Here is a 22,516-nt window from a genome sequence, read left to right as displayed (position 1 = left end):
TTGGTACGAGTGCAGCTCCACCGAACTACTCCGGGTAGCAGACGACAAAGATAAGATCGCCTTGATGGTGGCCGACCTCCGCTAGGGGATGGCACAATAAGAAGAAGAAAACTACATATTTCAGATAGTGTTTGCTAGTTTTTAAAATTCGATTAAACCCTGCGTAAACCAAGTATAAAATAAAAGACAAAAAAGTGCAGATGACACAAATGGACACTAACGATCCTAATAATTATGACTACTATTATTATCAAAAGTCTCAAAGAGCCATTATACTCGACAGTGTTGCTATATTTTGTTCACGAAATTATAATACGTGGGTACTACCTCCCTACCAGTGGCAAAGAGTGAAGGTAGGCTGTTAAGATCCAACATAAAATAGTGCACACTAAACTTTGTCAGACAAACTTATTTGTTTTCAAACTAAAAATTGCAGATGGTGTTTGTTAGTTTTTAAAATTAAATTTAACTATGCGTAAACAAAGTCTAAAATAAAAGACTAGACAGCGCGGATGACCCAAATGGACACTAACGATTCTAATAATTATGAATGTTTAGCGTGTTTTTGGACGCGACGGCTCGCAATAACACGGAGGTGAACACCCTTTGTTCGCCTGCCTAAAGGTCAGGTGTTTATCGCTAGACTTAACGCGTGGAGTGTCTGGCTATGATGAATGTACCCGGAAAAGTGCAGTATTCCGCGCTATGAGAATCTATAAGTAGTAGGCGGGGTAAATGTGGAAGTCGGTGGCACCTGCTAAATTATGTTAACCCAGCCTTAAAAACAATTAAAATATTATGGATAATTTATTTTAAAATGCAATCCCCCCCAACCATTTTTCTATGTACGCGTCTCTTCCGCTTTCCGGAAAACGTATCCGGAAATATGTTCATTATAATTGCAGTGGGCTGCAGTGACGTCCCCAGGAAAGTGCCGTCCTTATTCAGACTTAAAATTCCGTCCCCTTTCATTTTTAGTCTCAAATTGTATGCAAAATAATTGTTAGGAGCATACGTCATATCATCTACTGTGGATCAGAGAATCTCTATGAAATCTACCCTCGAGACAGCGGTGGTTTTAGGTACAGGAAGTTTGAAACGCTGACTAGTCTGGAGGCCCCCTTATGATTTTTTTAAAACTAAGATGCCGGCACTATCCAATGAGACAACCCCATCTCCGCTTCATGGACAACGGCCGCTGTTTTCAACAGTTGTAATGATCGTATTCGTTCTTTCGTTTGTCGCCCCTAAGCAACGCACGGCCTGCCTACCTCTGCCTATCACACTTCACCGTGAGATGTTGTATCGGAGATATATGACCGTGTGGTATTGATATCAAATTCAGATTGTCTAAATAAAACACTTAAAATACGTATTAAAAACCACCGGAATACAAAAGGTACTTAAGTAAATTAGAATTATCTTCAGATTGTTTCGGAACAGGAAAAAAAACTTAAAACAACCTTTAGCCTTTTCTATGCCTAACAATATTACTATGGCGGTGTTTGACAAGCCGTAGATTTTTAACGACACACGTTGAATGTAGAGCGAAGCTCTTACTACAATTGCTGTAATACCGATAATTTTGGGGCTTGCTTAAGTATTTCATAATTATTCAAACAGATGTCACTGTGTCTTCTTTTTTAGATTATGCAAATCAATTGACAGTGGCTAATAATTTGAGTTTAAAGTCGAACGAGATAACTCGCGAAATTTGTATGTGCGCCCTATCAATCACGGCCTCGTAGAAGGCTTAGAACTGGCTAGAAATTAGGTTTGGACTGACAATTTTTAAAACTAAAATCTCCTACTCTAACTTTGCTCAAAAATATTGAGAATCCCTGTTTTAGTCATTTTGTCAAGACCACAATTTTGTGCGGTTTTCAAGAAATTTCGATGATTCGGGGATTTAGCATGTATGCAAATTCCTTACCTTTCAAACAATGCATCGTCACTGCTCTGGTCGAAGTGAATTTAATGGGAATGTGCAACACCTGGGCAGCAGGATATGTCCGAAAAACACATTGTATGATGAAATATTATATAATGAAGCACATACATACGTACATTCTCTACTGACGTTTGGACGTACAAATTTAATATTACCCATATTCTTATTAAAGCGTTTAAAATCTCCGATATATAACTGATTCATCACAGTTGTATACAGAAACAGCGAAAAGCATTCCTTCAAAGTCTCAATAGAATAGGTAAGTGTCATAGCAGGTAGGCTGTTAAATTCTGTCATAAAAAGTGTACACTAAACTCTGTCAGTCATACATAAATGTATTAATTTTCATTAAACTAAGAGGCCATCCATAGACTGAAACCGTATATGGTTTAGAACCGTGTGCCATACTAAATGTATGATTTCTGTTCATGGGAATATATTTATAAAAGTATATTAGAAGCATCTGATCGTATCCGATTATACCAGACACTTACACTTGCAAACTTAATAAAAATATATTTTCATGAACAGAAATCATAAGTTTAGTATAGCATACGGTTCTAAACCGCATATGGTTTCAGTCTATGGATGACCTCTAAGACTACAAATTGCAGATAGTGTTGGTTAGTTTTTAAAATATAATTAAGCCCTGCCTAAACCAAATTATAATAGTTTAGGTATGCTATGGGCGATCCGACAAAAATAGTGCACACTATGCTTATCCATTTTCGTTGAATTAAGAATACATATTACAGATGGTTTGTTTTTTAAAATTCATTAAGGGGGGACATGCTCGTCGAAGGTCAAAATTGAGTTTTTATTGTATTTTCAAACCATGACTCTGGACACTCCTTAAACGTTGTAGATAATCTATTTATATAATTTTGAAGCCTTATTATCCTTTATAGTTATTTTGAACATTTGATGACTGCATAAAGTATTTTTGTTACATAAAATAGTATTCTTTTAAACCTCTCGCTCTAATGTTTTAGAATATAGTCATATTTCGGTACATAACTGTGCAGCGGTGTTAAATTTTTTTACATTTATTAATTTTTAAACGCATTTATAAAACCATGAGTATAATTTATTACGAGATAATTTTTGTAAAATATTCACGATAAAAAATTATATTGATAATCTCTGTGATCCCAAATTTGACAAGAATTAGGCATTTTATTATTCAAAAAATCGGCAAGATTAACACATTTGAAGATAATTTTAAAGATATTTATTATAAGCTATGTCTTTGACCATTCAAGTGTGATAAACATCTTATGAATAATGATTGCTTTATAATAATTATTGACCTAATAATAAGGTAGTGTTTTTTTGAAATACGCCATTTCTTTTGTCATTCCCCAGTGGTTAAGCTACAACATACGGCCGTAGCCATAAATTGACAAACTATAATTGAAGTAGGGAGTAAAATAATATTGACGCGCGTGTTTGAACATGTACCGTTTAAAAAAAAATTTAAAAAAAATCAGTTAGGTACATGTTCAAACACGCGCGTTAACATAATTTTACTCTTTACTTTAATTATAGTTTGTCAATTTATGGCTACGGCCGTATGTTGTAGCTTCACCACTGGGGAATGACAAAAGAAATGGCGTATTTCAAAAAAACACTACCTTATTCTTAGGTCAATAATTATTATAAAGCAATCATTATTCATAAGATGTTTATCACACTTGAATGATCAAAGACATAGCTTATAATAAATATCTTTAAAATTATCTTCAAATGTGTTAATCTTGCCGATTTTTTGAATAATAAAATGCCTAATTCTTGTCAAATTTGGGATCACAGAGATTATCAATATAATTTTTTATCGTGAATATTTTACAAAAATTATCTCGTAATAAATTATACTAATGGTTTCATAAATGCGTTTAAAAATTAATAAATGTAAAAAATCTTAACACCGCTGTACAGATATGTACCGAAATATGACTATATTCTAAAACATTAGAGCGAGAGGTTTAAAAGAATACTATTTTATGTAACAAAAATACTTTATGCAGTCATCAAATGTTTAAAATAAATATAAAGGATAATAAGGCTTCAAAATTATATAAATAGATTATCTACAACGTTTAAGGAGTTTCCAGAATCATGGTTTGAAAATACAATAAAAACTCAATTTTGACCTTCGACGAGCATGTACCCCCTTAAAACCTTCCTAACCAAACCATAATCGATAAAAATTATTCTTCTATCTATAAAATATCCAAAAATGTATTGTTTAATGGCATAATTTTAAATATTTTATAGATATACGAATATTTTTTGACTATTATCTATTATGGCTTGGATTAGGCAGGGTTCCATTGTATTTTAAAAACTAACTAACGCCATCTGTAAATAATTGTAGTCTTCTTTCAATGAAAACAAATACATATGACTGACAAAGTTTACCATGCACTATTTATGGCAGATCTGAACAGCCTACCACCACCCTTCGCCACTGTTGTCAGCCAAATAAGGGTTCCTCCAATTTATAGAAAATGTCACAAAGTTTCCGCCAAACAAAAAAAGTTGGGAATTACTGGTGTAAGACATAGGTATGTAGGTACTATATATTGTTTTTTTTATAGAGCCGAAATAGAATGCTGCTACTGAGGTTCCAATTTTTTCAAAAATTGCTTGGACAAGAAAAAAAACCTCTTGACTTTGAATTTACACTGAATTTTTCCAAATCAATCTAATACTCTAATTTGCTCAAAATTATTATAAATGAAGTTTTAAATGATAATCATTGTAAGTGATTTTGACATGACCAAAATTTTCATTGATTTAGCGTGTATGCATATTCCTTACCTTTCAAACGATGCATCGTCACTGCTCTAGTCGAAGTGAAGACGGAGCACTATGAACAGACATAAGTAACGGACAAATTTTCTATGTATACCAAAATGTGAAAGGTTTTACATGAAAATTAAATAAAATCAAAAGTTAATTTTTTTTATATCGTTTTTAATGTTCGCCGTTTATACATAATAATATTTCATATATATATATAATATAATCATTTATATATGCAGTGAAAATTAACATTTTTTTTATGTTGACTAGAAATCGACCTAAAATGTCACCTCTTTCCATAATACAATATAATGATAATCTTACGGCTATAATAATCCAACAGTTTCAAATATTAACATCAAGAACTAAAACATTCATTGATAAAACTACAAATGCATCGAGACAGCTGATACTCCGCCCGGATTGATATATTCCACTTGCGTGAGCCGAGTTTAGATGGATGTCATTGTATAAATATTTTTTTTTATTCAACGAATAATTCGTGAGATTTAAGAATGTATTGAACGTACAAAATTCGGAAACACCTCAGAAACGCATGTATTGGACAAAATTGTGAATGTCTTGAACTTATAATTTTTAATGTTCGCTCATGTTAATAAATAAAATCAATGAAGGAATGAAAGATTCGGCACAATACACTTTTTTTAAATGTATTTATTATGTTTCTGAGCTGCTCCAAAGTATATATTATTATAATTATGCTCAATAAGGTATGCTACATTCTTAATAAATACAGTGTATTATTCACTGAATAAAAAATAATTGACTCTAAATCTCGTAGTCAAGATAAGTAAAAAATATTGTCACCAATTGAATGGAATTTTAAAGTCAGTTTCATTTAGTTTTGATTAGTGATTGCATCGATAGCTTAACAGGTAAATTGAAAGGGGTTTGGTATAAAATAAATCTAATAGGTACATTACTGAGGTGTTCCAAATACGTGGCAATGAAGAGCTGAGGAGCGAAAAGAGTGGACGGACCTGAGGAAGACCTTCATCCAGTACACAATTTTAATAATAATCAGGGCCGATATCGTCAATTTAAATGGACATTTTGAACCGGTTTATTAAAATTTATATAGGTTATGTCTCTCTGCCAAGAATTGACAGTAACACAATTAATCATAACCACGCTATGCGGGAGGCAGACTTCTTTACGAGGAGTTTTCTGTACTAAATCAGTTGAAGAATCACCACTTGAATTTCGCCCAGCGTACGAGATCCTAACAAAGACTCTTTAATCACTAGCACATGGCTGCGCTAACCAATCATCGCAGTCCCCCATTGAATGTTAAAAGAAACAAGTCAATACGGAAGAACCTCGATTATCCGGACGAATTATTGACTGATGATCAAAAAGAAATCCGGATATTCAAAAATCCTTTTCATTGTACATCAAAACTGTTGGATTATTTTACATGATACATTCCAACATACAAATCTGTATGAAACAATAATATGTACGTATTGTGTACTGTTACAATGGATATAGCTTATAATCATAATATATCAAATAAAAAAAACAGAAATAAATTCAGACAACTTTGACTCGTCAGTCCAGCTTTGGCTCAGGACAAATTCTGGATACCTAATTGTTCCGAACAAGAGTCACCGCCCATGGCAATGGCTGAACGTAGCGACGCGACACAATAGGCCACAAACGGCCAGTCAGTGGGAATCACTGTGCATCTCAACATCTGTAGATAGTCGTCACCATGCGCAGTGGCCCTAAAATTGAAAATTTTATCTTCGCCAGAGAGTACTTTTAAAAAATAAACAACATTCAAGCGTTCTCGCCGGATACATTAGTACAGTGACTGCGGACGGGGTGCCTTGTACACCATTGCAACCATATAAATGTATTAGTAAAAGCCGGGCACTCGATTGGTTTACACACGTACGCCGTATAATTGTATTAGTAAATTCAAGCACTCGATTGGTTTATTGACGTTTTCATTCAAAAAAATCTATTCAAAATGGCAAGGTTACGTGACGGAGACTCTACTACCGATTGGCTGCTTCGAATTTTACCAAAAACCATAGTGAGCGTTGCTATTATTCATAAATTATTCCAATTGATAAATGCAAAAATATTTTACATACGAATTGTTTGTATTCCAAAATTGTGGTGTCAAATTTACTCTGGGGTCTATAAGTGTAACAGAAATTGTATAGCTTCACTCAAACACCACAGAATTATGCTGCATCAAGCATTTATAGAATGAGTGTTTTCAAGATACTGAGATAATTCGCCTGACGTAACGGCCATTAGCTTTCTAAGACTTCAATCCAAAATCAACATTTTCACTTAATTAAATATTTCCCGAACAAATAGCACCATTCAATACAATGCAGAATGTCTGGCCCCAAATGCCTTCATCATTATCTCAACGCTCGCATTCTGAACTGCTTTCCTGTACAGTCTTGGCACATTACGAAGGCTTAAAGCAACTGTAATATGAGATTTTTAACCAAACACTTGACTGATACTCGGTACTTTAAAGTGGATGACTTAGACAAAAATTAAGAGAACCCTACTCTCATAACATTTAAGATGAAAAAGTAATGTTGGATCTGTATTACAGATGTATCAACAGTCTCAATGTGGCTTGCTATTTTTTCCGTATTACTTGGGAATATCTGGGAACGTCCATTAATCCTTACAGCGCGAACGCCACAGCTGTTGTGTTATTTAAATGTGGTAATTAAAAAGTAATTAAATGCTCCGCGGTAAATCGGTTAACAGTGAGAGTAGTCTAGAGAAAACTTGTGCTGGGCAACAAATGTCGCTTCGGTCTAATAAGGGGCTACGTTCCAAGGCATTGAACTGACATTTAAAATGCATCTTGTATAATATAACACTAATAAAATCAATCGTTACGTATGTGTCGGATATAGAATAGCCCGCACATCGCACAGTCCATCAAATTGGGCAACTTTATATGGCCGGGTCATGCACACGGAATGGATAAGTCACACATGACAAAGAATCTTACATTTGGGAAATCGAAGACGAAGAAGGAATAGTGTGAAATTGGATTTAAAGATCTTAGAAGTCCAAAACTGGCAAGCGATGTCGCGAGTCTAATACTACAAGGTTCTGTTTATTTTCGACAAAACAAACCTCACAGTGAAGTTGTATTTTAAACAGCCTCATTGTTACTTTTATTTCTAGAAAAATGAACACTTAGAACTTTCTAGTTCTCCACACATGATGTGTGTCCATATGCTGCGATCACGCATCAAACATGTACGGAGAAAGAAGAACTCGTCCGGTAATCGATTTTATGAATATCACCTGATATACAGATGCATAATAAATAGATTTTCGTAACAAATGCTATCATACGCCACCGTGGAAAAAGGTCTCACCTCAAAATTATTTACACTATGCGATACCTGCTTGTAGCGATGCTGTTTTCTAAGCCGTGTCCGGAAATCTGTACGTATGCAGTTCGCCGTATCACACTTCACCGTGAAATGTTGTATCAGAAATATATGGCTGTATATTAAAGACCGTCCTACCTCTTTGGGTTCGTATAGTACTGACATAAAATTCATGTCTTAATAAAACACGATTCTTGTAGGTTTACACTTTACAGGAAGCTAGCAGCAAACAAATTTTGAAAATAGCCGATATCTTACTGGGTTATTTGCCAGGTTAGGTTAGGTTAGGTTAGGTTTTCATTCTTGAATTTTGCCAATGTTTACATTGAATCTAATAAAATTGGAGACCGTATAGTATAGGGTCATCTCTTTTACATAGAAAGCTCACGGTGAACTGTGCCACGGTGAAATGTTTTACGTACAATTTACATGTAACCTTTTTAAGCTCAATTGTTGTCAGTAAAATAATATCAATAAAAAAAATAATTAATTAAAAAATTACATAAACAAATATAAAAAAATATTACAAAATATGGCAGACAAGTGATAATAATTCATTAAAACAACATTAAAAATTTAACTAAATAATTCAATTATTAATAAAAAATATATAATATAATACTCTTTCTATGGTCACATTATACGGTAACTGTTATTTTTACGATCGTTAAGTCCGTTGATCTATTAGACAGAGATAAATACGTTTCGTCACAACCAAATAAGGAATTTAAAATCACATTTTCACGCAGCATACAGCACTGTGCGCGTCGGCCACTATGAAGAAATAGCAAGGCCTATTCCTGAGATACGTATGAAGTCTGCGCCGTTTGCCACATGCCCCTTCCATTTCCTGAGCATCGGGGACGCATCTTTAAATACAGTCCAACCACCAGTTTAGCTCAAAACCGTGCTTTTTATTAATGGCGTGAACTAAACAAGAACAGAGAATTATTTCAATTAAACGATCACATGACAGACGTAAACATTTTTTTTTTAAATTTCGAGTAATAAACGACGTTTGATCTATGTATAATAATCACTATTAGATCAACGGTTATAACGATACGATTTCACAAAATGGCATGGCGATAAGTAACAATACAATGGGTTTGTTCCGGCCAGTATCGACGCTATTTGGCAAAAATATATTTAATTGGATTCTGTTCCCGTTGACCAAACGACTTATACCGTTTTCCGAAGACTCAGAATATTGACACAATCAAAAGTAGCTAAAGGTCTTCGGTAAATGACGTCAAAGAACGATTTCTGCATTTTTAATGCCCCTTCCCAGTGACATCGCCTTTATTTTATCCCCCATCTAAATTAGATTCATTTAAAAATTACTTTTATATTTGTCAGTTTTCTGATTTTTTTACCACCATGATGTGAGAAGTGACCTTCTTTCTCACCCAAAACCATTTTTTAATATACAATCTTTATTTTTTTATAGGTTAATTAGTTTGCAATTTTGAAAGAGCCCCACGTTGGGCGCCAAGCTGAGTGTGCGAAATATTTTCCGATTTCCTGAAGGAACAAACCCAATGTAAAATGCATACCCCAGTGTTGCCAGTGTACATAATATATATTCTTAAATAAAGATATCAACTCATTCTCTACGTGTGCGTGTTTCGATATTGTCTTAAATTAAAAAGTACCTACTCAAAAAATACAATGTGAACTTTTTTACTATGGCATTTGAATAACTGTATGTTAAGCTAACTCTATCGGGGTATACAAGGGCATATCTAAAAAATATTATATATTGAAATTCAAGATGGCCGTATTTATTTATAATAGTCACCAGTACGCTGTTGCAGATCTAGTCAAATTGATGGATGGTTTTTTCGATCGATAAGATGATTCTCTGTTTCGTTTGAATTAAGTTAGCCAGTTAAACTCTCTTCATTTGTCAGTTTATATTGTCTTTGGCGAGTTTCGGCCGATTCACAATTTTAAGCTGTCAAACGGCGACCATCTTGGATTTCACTCATATTATTATAACCTGGGCATGAGGAACCTGTGTCTCACAGGCCAGTCCAATGAATCCATCAAAATTTTGCATTTTTCAAATTAATAAAATAGATGATTCAGCGCCATTGACTGGCGCCGCAAAGATGAATGAAATGCGTGAAAAGAGTACATATACGTTACAATTTTAACGGAGAAGTAGACAAGCAAGTGGGGTCAATGCCAAAAGTTGGTAAGTCTCAAAATCATGTTATACAATTATTTGAAGTTTGACATGCCCTCTAATATCAGTCATAATGCATAATTCTTTGTGCTTTATGTGCATGTTCTATATATCGGATGACCTAGCATACACGTTTATATATAGACACATAATCCATTGTTAACCGGTTCTATGCCTTCAGCGAGTTTTCTCACTCTATGAGGCCGTGATCGAAAGGCCGCACGTATAAATTTCGTGAGTTATCTCGTCCGACTTTAAACTCAAATTACTAGCCACTGTCGATTGATTTGCAACAATCTAAAAAATTAAACACACAGTGACATCTGTTTGAATAATTATGAAATACTAAGCCATAAATTATCAATATTACAGCGATTTTAGTAAGAGCTACGTTCTACATTCAACATGTGTCGTTAAAAATCTGCGGCCTGTCAGATACTGTCATAGCAATATTGTCAGGCATAGAAGAGCTTCACTCCAAATAAATAAATTATCAACTTACCAACTTTTGGCAGCAACCCCATAATATAATGAATCTAACTACAATAAAGACAGGTTTACGGTTGTTGTCGACAGTGTTCGAACCGTATCGAGATTGCGCACTAATCGTTAGAAACAGCGCATGACAAAAACCTTCAACACTATTGCCGAACAAGATCTTGTCTACGTGTTAAAACTATAAACTAACAAGCCCCTCCTATTTAGTTAATCGCACTTCGATTACAGCGACTTCCGGTTATCGCCTAGTTCTTCTTGTAGGACAGTATAATGCGCAATCTTATGTATCGTTTGGTTGACTTTTAAAGCTTTGTTCAATTTCACATTTCATAATCTGTGCAGCGCCCAGGTGTCTATCATCCAATAGTCGGGTCATTCGATCGTTGTTTTTTTTTTTACAAAACTGATGCATATTACATATTTTCCAGGGTATCTGAAGCCGTCTTATCGGGCTACAGATAACTTAATGACAGCCTTCCAATGTGACAAGGTTCCCCGTCAATTAACAAAATCAGAATGACTTTAAATAGATGCAGTATATTACTATACATATTTATTTACGTAGGTACCAATGCTTTCGATGATTTAAAATATAATACAAAAAAGATATTTACAATTGATATCCAATATCTTGATTAAATTGAGGTTAGGTTAGGTACTGCATTTTTTTTTAATTTACCATAGATACACATTTCTTTTCCTCCTTTCGTCAGAACGGCGTTGTGAATCGTACTTTAAAGGCACGCCCTATTTAATATAAATAACAAAATGATCAAAAATAATAAATACATTAAAAAAAACGAATTAAAAAAATAATACTCAATATTTACAACTTTCGTAAAAATACACAAAAAAAAATACTTGAAAATTATTAAAAAATAAAGTATATAAAAAAAACACTTAAAATTACATTTTTTTTTTAACTATAGTTGGCCATTTACAATAATAATATAAATATAAATATTATATTACACGGTTCGAGTGCGTTATGCATTTGTATTTGCAAGACAAACTGAATTTAATTTTTTAAAAATTGTGTTCATAATATTATATTCACCTTGTTGCTACAATAGGGTAACTGAGCCTCGCAGTTCAATGGGAACCGTTTACATGAGACATACTAGACACCAGTGGCGAAGGGTAGAGGTAGGCTGTTAAGAACCGACATAAATAGACACACTAAACTCTGTCAGTCTTACGTATTTATTTGTTTTCATTGAACTAAAAATATAAATTGCAGATGGTGCTGGTTAGTTTTGCGTAAACCAAGTCAAAATAGATAATAGTCAAAAAATATTTGTCTATCTATAAAATATCTAAAATTGTGTATTGTTTAATGGCATAATGGCATAATTTTAGATATTTTAGATTTCTAGATATTATCTACTGTAGCTTGGATTAGGCAAGGTTTAATTGAATTTTAAAAACTAACATATTACACTAATCAATTTAATGAAAACATATACGTTTGACTGACAAACTTTAGTGTGCACTATTAATGTCAGATCTTAACAGCCTACCTCCACTGTTCGCCTTAGGTGCACACCAAACATTGTCAGATGTTCTTATTTATTTTTATTGAACTAATAATACAAATTGCAAATGGTATCAGTTAGTTTTAAAATTTCAATTATTTCCAAATGCATAAAGCGACCCGATTCATCCATACGTTCACATTTTTTTTATTTGTTTAAGTATAAGCTAATGAGCAATTATTCTCTTTGATTTTTCACTTCCGATAATTGTCTATGGTTCGCTGTTGACCGCGCAAAATTCAATTTTGCATCACCTCAGTTGGTACGTCAAAAAGTCAATTGTAAAAGAAATAAAAATAAAATTACAACCTGATTAATATTACGCGCAAAAGCGATAACTTTAACAAACACATCGTACGCGCGTCCAAATATACACACACAAACGTCACTGCCTATGCATTATTACAATTTTATTTACAACAATATAGTATATTCTTACATAATTCATAATTTTACTTTTTTCACTAGCGTCATTAAAAAATACAATACTATAACACTACCACGTTACGAATTATTGAATTAATTCAGAATTGGACTGCGTTACTTTTTTACTTTGACAGTTTTCAATTAACACCTATTGCAGTGATTGAAATGGCAAATCTTTAATATTAATTATATCTATTTTGGTCTATAAATACACAACGCGATCCAATAATTATTGTAAAATTAATTCGTAACAAGGCAGACATACAGCACACCTCAAAACGTAGTACAATATTTAAAATACAATGTCCATAATCCAAAAATTAAAAATTAAAAACAAAACAACAATCGTAATTTGTAATTTACTGATAATTCATAATTTGAAATTGAAGATTCAACGCGACAATGGCCGGACTCGTCAGACTTTTGTTTGACATATAAACCTATCGGCAAAATTAACTATTCAAATAATTTTGGTGTGATTGAAAATTCGAATTATGACAAATTTCGAATTACGGGCGTTTGCAATAACGAGGTATACTAAGACGTGTAAATAAGCAGTTAACCATCGATAGAACAATCGTCGTGTGACAATAATATGACACGCCAGTTTTACTATTACAATTTCTTCGCGTTAACATTACGTCGTCGTTATATTATGTAATATAAAATGTCTATCTAGTAAATACTGTTCTCTAGGAGGTACTGTAATCTTCTCTCTCTTGACGTTTGCGCCTCTCGTGTTATGTTCAAACACAACTCGTGGTCTCTGAAAATTAAAATTAAAATATTACCTTCAATAGAGTCCGCACATCTTTAGCTATAACATAAATAAAAGCAATATTCTGTCGAATGTACGTTTTCATTTTACAATGTTAAATTAAGTTACGTTAGATATTACATTCACAATTAGGTTAGATTAGGTTTTATATATTATGAAATTTCAGATTGATAGAACCATCAACGCCGTTTTAATACAATGTATTACTATTGCATTACTATGCAGGTCCCCAAGCCATGGGGCGCAACCCCTTACAGGGTCAAAAGGTATTTTCTCAGGGGTCGCTACAGTAAACAAAACAGTTACCGAGGCCATTCTTAACACATTTTGAGCGGGAAGGGTATTTCTACCCGCGCGCCGTACCGGTGTTCGACGGCGGGACGGGTAGAAATACCTTTTACGCCGGCTCCACTTGAAGTGCGGGAAAGGTATTTCTACCCGATTATTCCATACGAATATTTTATGTCAACGGCTTGAAAATGTTTCAAACTACACTCACATTTACAAAAAAAAAAAATTTACCGTCGATTCATTTACTTACACACACACTCTTGCGCAGCCCATATGAGAGCTTGTGCGTAATAAGGAAATTTGTTTAGAGTCAATAAATCAGCGAACTATATTTCTGTAGACGATAAGAATGCTAAAACTATATGCGTCTTCTTTTTACACTTGTTTATTTTTTGATGGGTGAGCAGGAAGACAACATTTTGTGAAATATCGATGTATTCTTTAAACATGGTTTGTCCGCTGTACTGTGAATGCGATTATAATTATATTTTTATGATGTGTGATAAATACTATGCCTCCTTTTCACACTATATATTAGCCTTTGCGAGCGAGTGAAAAGACGACAATTTGTGATCGATGGAATGCATTCTTCGCACTTGTTGTAAGTGATATTGTGCGGTGCGATAACGCTGGTATGCGAGCGGAGCAATAAATTATAACATGAGTGGAAACCAATGTTATTTAGATGTCTGTAATCTACTACGATCTATATTGAATATCAGTATTGAATTTTCAGTCTTGAAATACGGCGCTATAGAACGGGTGTGTTTTTACAAGTGAAATATATTTAAGTAATCGATATTTTATTTAATCTTTAAAAAATGGCTTCAGACAATTATGAAAGCGATGACGAAATATTTGCCGATAATTTGTCTGCCTATTCTGGTGAAGATTTTCCAGAATTAGGCAGCGACAGTGATAGCGACAGCGATAGTGAAGAGTTCCCTCGCACGAGAAGGGTACCAGTGATACCGTTACAAATCAGTGATTCTGAAGACAGTGAAGTGGAGGAAGAGGAAGTCATGGAATGGTCTGAAATAGACAACCCACCGCATATTGAACCATCTTTAGGTAACGTTGGTGTTTGCGTAGCACCAAACAATTCTGAAAATGTGATGGATATAGTTAGTTTACTTATTGGAGATGATTTACTTAGCATGATGGTAGAAGAAAGCAATCGATACCGCACACAAAATGAATCCCGAATCAAGAAAATGAAGAAATCTATCAAATGGAAGCCTGTAAATCTTGGTGAGATGAAAAAATTCCTCGGACTAATTTTGCTTATGGGACAAGTTCGAAAAGACACAAGAGATGATTATTGGTCTACTGATCCGAGTATAGAAACACCAATATATTCTAAAACAATGAGTCGTGATCGTTTTAGACAAATTTGGCAATCGTGGCACTTTTCAAATAACGATATCATTACGGATTCCAGCGATCGCCTCGAAAAGATTAGGCCAATTATGACATACCTAATACTGAGGTTTTCTTCGGTTTATAAGCCTCAAAGGGAACTTTCTTTAGATGAAGGTATTATACCATGGCGGGGAAGACTTGTATTTAAGGTCTATAATGCATCTAAGATAATAAAATACGGTATCCTGGTGCGCATGGTCAGTGAAGCCACTACGGGATACATCTGTAATCTGATCATTTACAGTGGGCAAGGAAGACCACTATTAGACACCATCCAATTGCTTCTTGGTCCGTATTTAAATTTGTGGCATCATGTCTATATGGATAATTATTATAATAGTGTAAAAACCAGTGAAGCACTTTTAGAAAATAAAATTAGGACGTGTGGAACAATGCGAATAAACCGAGGCTTCCCAGAATGTTTTAAACACGTCAATCTTAGTGCAGGACAGAGTATGTTCCGTCGGCGAAAGGATATATTGTTACAACTCTGGAAATCAAAGAGAGATGTTCAAATGATTTCAACAATACATCCATCTACCATTTTAGAGAGTCACAACATCGATTGGAATACGAGACTACACATTTGGAAACCGCTATGTGTTATAGAATATAATAAATATATGAAAGGGGTTGACCGTGCGGATCAGTATCTCTCTTACTACTCGACCATACGAAGAACAAAAAAATGGACAAAGAGAGTTGTCATGTATTTGTTAAATTGTGCTTTTTTTAATTCTTTTAAAGTTTATAAAGTATTAAATCCGACCAAAAGGCTAACTTACAAACAGTTTTTGCGTAGTATAAGCAAATTTTGGATAGCCGACCATATCGTTGAAACCGACGCAATTTTGGAAGAAGCGGGGCCATCTACATCACGATTACCAAGAAGAGTGGGTAAAAGTGATCACCCTGGTAGGTTATCACTCGATATGAAGAAGCATCGAATGATAAAAATTGTTACAGATGGTAAAAAAAAATACCCACAAAGACAGACTGCACAAAAAGAAAAGTTTGACTAGTTATATGTGTACATTTTGTGTCGTCCCCCTACACAGGGGTGAGTGTTTTCATAAATATCATACTTTATCCAAATATTAGAATAATAATTTTTGTGCGGGAATTTATTTATAGTGAATGGAATATTTTTTACGAAACCTTCCTGTAAATATGTGATTAGCACCATGTACTTATGTTATTTTAAACAATTTGTTCTAAAAAGAAACACAGCACTGAGGAGCAATATATGGTGAGTGTGAATTCCATATTTCATTAAAAAATAACTGATAGTTTGAAAGATAGAGCGATTTTTGTAAAATTCGATTTTATTTCAATTTCCGCTGGTTTTCGCCCGCTGCGTGTACCTGTGCCTTTGTACTGAGGCCCGCGCAAAATGTGTTAAGAGCATGCCTAGCATCAATTTCTCGTAAAAATAAAAATCTGTTAACACAACCCAAGCACTGTGGAGCCGGTGATATAAATGTAATGTAAAAATGCAGAGAATGCGCGACGGTCATCACCTGGTATCCCCCCAGCCGCCGTTGCCCTTCCTGAGTTTGGGCTTCTTGGGGGCCGCGGCCACCTGCAGTGTGAGGCCGGCGGGGAAGAGAAACTGCTTGGCGCCCCTCACCACCTTCTGCACCTTGCTAATCACCGCGTTGCTGTCGCAGTTCGCCTTCTTGTGATGCACACCGCTGGCAAATTTAAGAAAACAGAAAGATATTTTAATTTGTAGGATATTTTTGGTATATTTCTTCAATCAATAAATTTCGAGTGGTTAGGAATGAATGTATATGGGTATTTCCATTCTTAAACCGCCCACGATGGTCGCGCGGCTTAAGCGTTGGTCTATAACGTCGTGGGTCCCAGGTTCGAATCCTGGGTCTGGCAAAAACACATATTGTTTTTCAATTTGTGTTCGAAGTCAGAGTATGGACCTAATACGTTGAGCAAGTGGCTAACATCCATATCTCATAAAAAACAAAAATCTGTTAATACAAACCTTCACTCTGTGGAAGGCCTATAATATGGATAAGATCATATGATCTTATTAGGATCGGACATGGTATCTAAACAGTCATTTAGATTCGCATCAATTAGTAGCGATATGTATTTCAATTTTCTATGCTCATTGTTGAAAATAATGCACAAATGAGTCCGTGGACGTGCAGGTAAAAGAGCTTGAAAGCGCAGCTGCACCCGCAAGCACACTGTTGGGAATGCCTGCCCTAATTCTTTACAGATATTTGAAGATAATGTCATTGGAAATTTTTATTGAGTAATCAAAAGGAACCGGGGGAGACGGTACACGTTGTGAACAGCCTGCGCCCGATGTTTCATTTGATGATAAAACTGTAAGAAAAAGGCCACTGTCCGAGTGACTGAGTAAACAGGTGAAGTCATTACACTTTACCACAAAACTTCATACTAATATTAAAATTACCAATTTTGCAGTTATCATTAATTTACCAAAGATTGAAAATTGTTCTTCGTCCTGATACTACAATCCTATGTGTATCTTTAAATTCATCCCGACACTATCCCTCCAGCCTGTACTCGAATGTGAGTTTTTTTATCATGCGTGACTTGTTCATACTGTGTACACAGCCCAGCTATCTAAGACGCCCCAATTTAATGTCTGTACAATGTGCGGACTCTTGTACAAAGCTCGTTATTGTATCTCCACCCCGGCTGTGTCATTGATGTGACCATATATACTGTACAGCACGCTCTGTTCAAATGAACCCGACATGTTTTTGGTCATGTACCAGGTTTCCGATACATAGATGACAACTGGTCTTATTAGTGTTTTGTACAAGGTGCGTTTGAAGTGTCGGTTCAATGCCTTATAACATAACACCTTCATTAGACCCAACAGATCATTATTGTTACCTAGCACAACTCTTCTCTTAATTTCGGTGTTGTGCGTCCTGAGAGAATCACAAGGTCTGTCCGGCCTTCTGGATACTATCATATCGTCTCTGTTCTGGCAGAACACACTAACTGGAGAATACTAGTTTTGAGTAATTTGACTTTGAAGTTGTTAAAATGTTTGAAATGGTCTATCATGTGAGTTTATTAAATAATCGTTAAAAGGATGACTTTAAAATAAAGACTGTTTATTTATTAAGAAGGTTTCCAGACGGTAAAGTTTGAAATAAAGAACATTTTGGTATAACTAACACAATATGTAATTTTTTCGAATTAGTGTCTTCTGCCAGAACAGTGACGATATTATATTATTCGGTTTTCTCATTTTCCCTCAATGTCCACAAATACTTCTTCCTCGTTTAGGCCTACGTCAATGTTGTCTGTATATGCTAATATTTGATTATATATAGGAATAAATCTCACCATTCTCCTATGTGGAATACCCTGGGCCCCCGGGACACGAGTGCTCTCAGTCTGACGCCGTGGCGGGGCGCCAGGCACTCCTGCGCCACTCTCTGCAGCGACCAGTCCCAGTTGTAGTCGTCGTAGTGGCAGAAGGCGGCGGCGCACGACGCCAGAAGGCGCCACGTCGACCTGCGTATCGCCATCCCCATGTTGTGGCGGCTCGATTGCCATGGGCAAACTTCCACCTGTTTATTCAAGTGACGTATTATATGTGCACATTGCTCTTGCAATCGGCACGACTGCTGTGTATAATATGCAAGACAATTAAATGAATATGGGGACAGACGGTAACCTTGTGATACACCAAACTGTATTTATCTTTGTATTGGTCGGCTGCGATAATCCATTAAATAAAAAAACACTTGCAACACTAATGCCAGGTGTTTTGATTTTGGTGCCGCCATGGCAATTAAATCTCAAAGCACAAGTATGAAGCTTGCTATAAATCAATCTTATTGTTATATGCTGTACGTATGATGCACTTTTATTTGGGTTTTTTGGGGATTGTTCATCTAAATATTATTGCTTTACGTCAGTATAACAATGCAATCATATATATATTGACTTTTGTAACCACATTAGCCCGGTCGCACATGGAAACTCATATCGACTGCAACTGTCGAATTTGTCGATGTGATTTTGTTGTCATTCACAAAACACACGTAACGTAATTTCATGGGGCGCTGGTATAATAGCAAAATGTCACATCGGCGTATTGGAAGCTGCGTATTCATTCTTTTCGGCTAGCCCCAGCATGGAAGATAGCTGCAACATTGCGTCCGGTTTTGAATAAGGACCATTATCGCAGTCGAGACGATTTTCAACGTGCGACCAGGCATATAGGTAGAAACAAGACAGATAAAAATACGGATGTGCACATCGGAGCATAATACCAAACCACAGTGATTTAACTTTTTCTATGCCTCACGATATTACTGTGGCAGTATATGACAGATTTTTAACGACACACGTTGAATGTAGAGCGAAGCTCTTACTACAATCGCTGTAATACCGATAATTTTGGGGCTTGCTTAAGTATTTCATACTTATTCAAATAGATGTCACTGTGTGTTTAATTTTTTAGATTATGCAAATCAATCGACAGTTGCTAGTAATTTGAGTTTAAAGTCAGATGAGATAACTCGTGAAATTTGTATGTGCGGCCTGTCGATCACGGCCTCATAGAGTGAGATAACTCGCTGAAAGCATAGAACCGGATAAAAAAAAGTTGGACCGAGTGGTTTTCGAGATGTATTTTCTGTAATAATTAATAATCTTGCATTCCAAAATCTTAAAAATATATTCAGTATTGTATAAATATGAATTGTTTACCTATAATAGAATATTGTATGATTCATACACATATATTATATTTATAATAATAAATTACGATAAAGAATATACATAGGTACTGATAATAATAAACAATAAATATTGTGTTAATTGAATCTCGAGTTTTATTTTTATATAATGATTTCCTCGATATAGCTGTCACACGCGCCGCAGGTTCAGAGTTCAAACATCCAGTGGATCTAAAAGTGTAGGACTTTGCATGTTTACTATTTAACATAGAATTATTTTTTTAACACAATAATTCACAGAGCCCATTTGCTAAATCGCTAACGATAATATTACGCATATATTCGCATTCATATTATTTAGTTTAGAAATATAATAGTATAATTATTAAGAAATCCGGTAATTTTTGTTACCTTTTAAGAGAATAAATGTCAGTGTTGATTCTCTTGAAAATATATATCGGTTAACAGTCCCGTCACTGTAATGTCACCTTAAGTTACCAAGTCTACTAAACTGCAAATATTTCAGTTAATATGCACTTCGTCATGTTCATATTTTGACTATTCCTAAAATTATCGATATTATTTCTAGTTAAGATGTTATTATTATCAAAATCGATAGCATTATCATTTACCTGTCGTAAATCATAAATGTACATTGCAAACAGAGAGTCGCATTCCATTACGAACAAAAGAAATATATTGCGATTATATGCGACAAAGAGAGCCACACCTACTTAATTATGAGAAAGAAATATGGAAGTAAACGGTGCGATCAAGTATTATGACTGACATTTTTGTGAGCTGTGAGAATTTATAGAAATAATCATATGATTATAATTAAATTTGATAATCTCATAGATAAAACAAATAGATGAAATTATTAGACGTATGTATCTGTGTTGCAAAAATAGGCATTTCCCTTACACTTACTGTAATATTGTCGTTCTCGTATGGTAACCCAAGGTGACATCACAGGAATGGACAGAATTTATTAGCATCGTAAAGGGAAGGTTAAGAAGTTGTGTCGATTTTATGGGAGTACTATATTTTTTCAGATAAAAATGCCCGCTCTGCACTGAACTCTATTGTTCTAGGCGCCCCCGATTAAAAACTGCTAAATAGCAACCATGGTAACACGGCTAAGTGTCGGCCTATAGCGTCGTGGGTCCCAGGTTCGAATCCGGGGTCTGGCAAGTACACATTGTTTTTCAATAAGTGTATGAGTCAGTGTATGGACCTGATAGATTGAGCAAGTGGCTGACATCCATTTCTCGTAAAAACTAAATCTGTTAATACAAACCTCCACTCAGTGGAGGCCCACATGATCTTATTAGGATCGGACATGGTCGGAAATAGAAAAGGCCGTCAGTGAGTTGTTTAAAATTTTAGAATTAGGTGAATTGTTAAACAATTTTACTCGATGAAATGATGTTGTTAATTTAAAACAGACGACGACAACAGAAACCAAACAAAAACATCACCAAACAAAACAAAACACATTTACAATAATCCCACAATATCTACCGCAAATAGACGCGAGCCGAACGTTGATTGTTCATCTAAATAAACCTTCGACATTAACCGGCGTAGCAAATTTCAAACGTTCGGCCCGCGTTCATCCGCAATCTTAAAACTGCGCTCGACAAGCTCCAAAGTGGCTACCGTCTGTACCTTTTGGTAGTATCCGTAGAGGTGCGGTAGCAGGTGGTACCCCCAGGTTTGAGAGTATGACACGCCGCGCGTCCTGCCCGTCTTTTGACCCTTCTGTGGCGTGATGAAGGTGGCGAAGACGGCGGATCGCGAGAGGGGCGGAGAAGCGCCAGGCGGACAGAGAAACACACAGAACAGAGACGGAACACGTGACATAGACAACCAGAGCGTGTGTTATAATGTAGTACCCAATAATATTACAGTATGTAGTATGTTTACATAATATTATTGTCATTTAAAATTCGTGTTACAATAAAATGAAATGTAATAATTTTGTGTTACAATAAATGAAATATAAAAATTAAAGTGTTACATAAAATGAAATCAGAAATAGTATATTACAAGAGATGAGAAATAAATAAATACATATGTATATACTTATTATAAATTAGGCAACTATATATTTTATAATATTATTATAGTAAGCAGGCTTGCGCGTACAAACTCAACCTGACCACATCCATCCGTGTAATTTAGTTGACATTTGCAAAACATAATGTGTTACTTAACGCTCTGACAAACACACAGAAACGTCAATCAGCACAACGGAGAAAATTAGTCAGCAATGCTGTATGATTGTCGCTTTAACCTGAAGTCGGTGCTATCATTATCAACAAATCTGTAAAACGCACGGCACAATAATGGCCAACATGCATAATAACGTTTTAATTTTACAAAGGAGTGAGAAATAGTCTTCAAATGATAGACACGCTGCATTAGACATGCGTTACTGATATAGGACTGACTTAAAACAGTAAGTCAAAGGCTTTCTGTAATAGTTAAGGGAAATATGGACTTAGGT

General features: G+C 35.0%; 1 protein-coding gene across 11 annotated transcripts in view; it reads right to left on the bottom strand.

Moving 5' to 3' along the window:
* Positions 1-11,511: 11,511 nt before the first annotated feature.
* Mgat2 (alpha-1,6-mannosyl-glycoprotein 2-beta-N-acetylglucosaminyltransferase) overlaps positions 11,512-22,516 on the bottom strand; it is a 49,589-nt gene continuing 38,584 nt past the window's right edge. For 6 of the 11 annotated variants that reach the window (XM_085941133.1, XM_085941134.1, XM_085941131.1 and 3 more), the window contains 4 exons: positions 21,676-21,768; positions 18,662-18,888; positions 16,828-17,001; positions 11,512-13,582 (listed from right to left, as the gene is read on the bottom strand). In XM_085941133.1, coding sequence (XP_085797259.1) covers positions 13,492-13,582; positions 16,828-17,001; positions 18,662-18,888; positions 21,676-21,768 — 585 coding nt within the window. In that variant the 3' untranslated portion in view covers positions 11,512-13,491. The remainder of the gene's footprint in view (positions 13,583-16,827; positions 17,002-18,661; positions 18,889-21,675; positions 21,769-22,516) is intronic. The other 5 variants (XM_085941140.1, XM_085941141.1, XM_085941137.1 and 2 more) reach the window with 1 other exon arrangement.

Source organism: Rhyacophila brunnea, unplaced genomic scaffold (assembly GCF_057557595.1).
Source record: "Rhyacophila brunnea isolate RB1 unplaced genomic scaffold, BYU_Rbru_1.0 scaffold_13, whole genome shotgun sequence".
Taxonomy (NCBI): Eukaryota; Metazoa; Arthropoda; class Insecta; order Trichoptera; family Rhyacophilidae; genus Rhyacophila; species Rhyacophila brunnea.
This window is presented reverse-complemented; position numbering and strand designations above follow the sequence as displayed.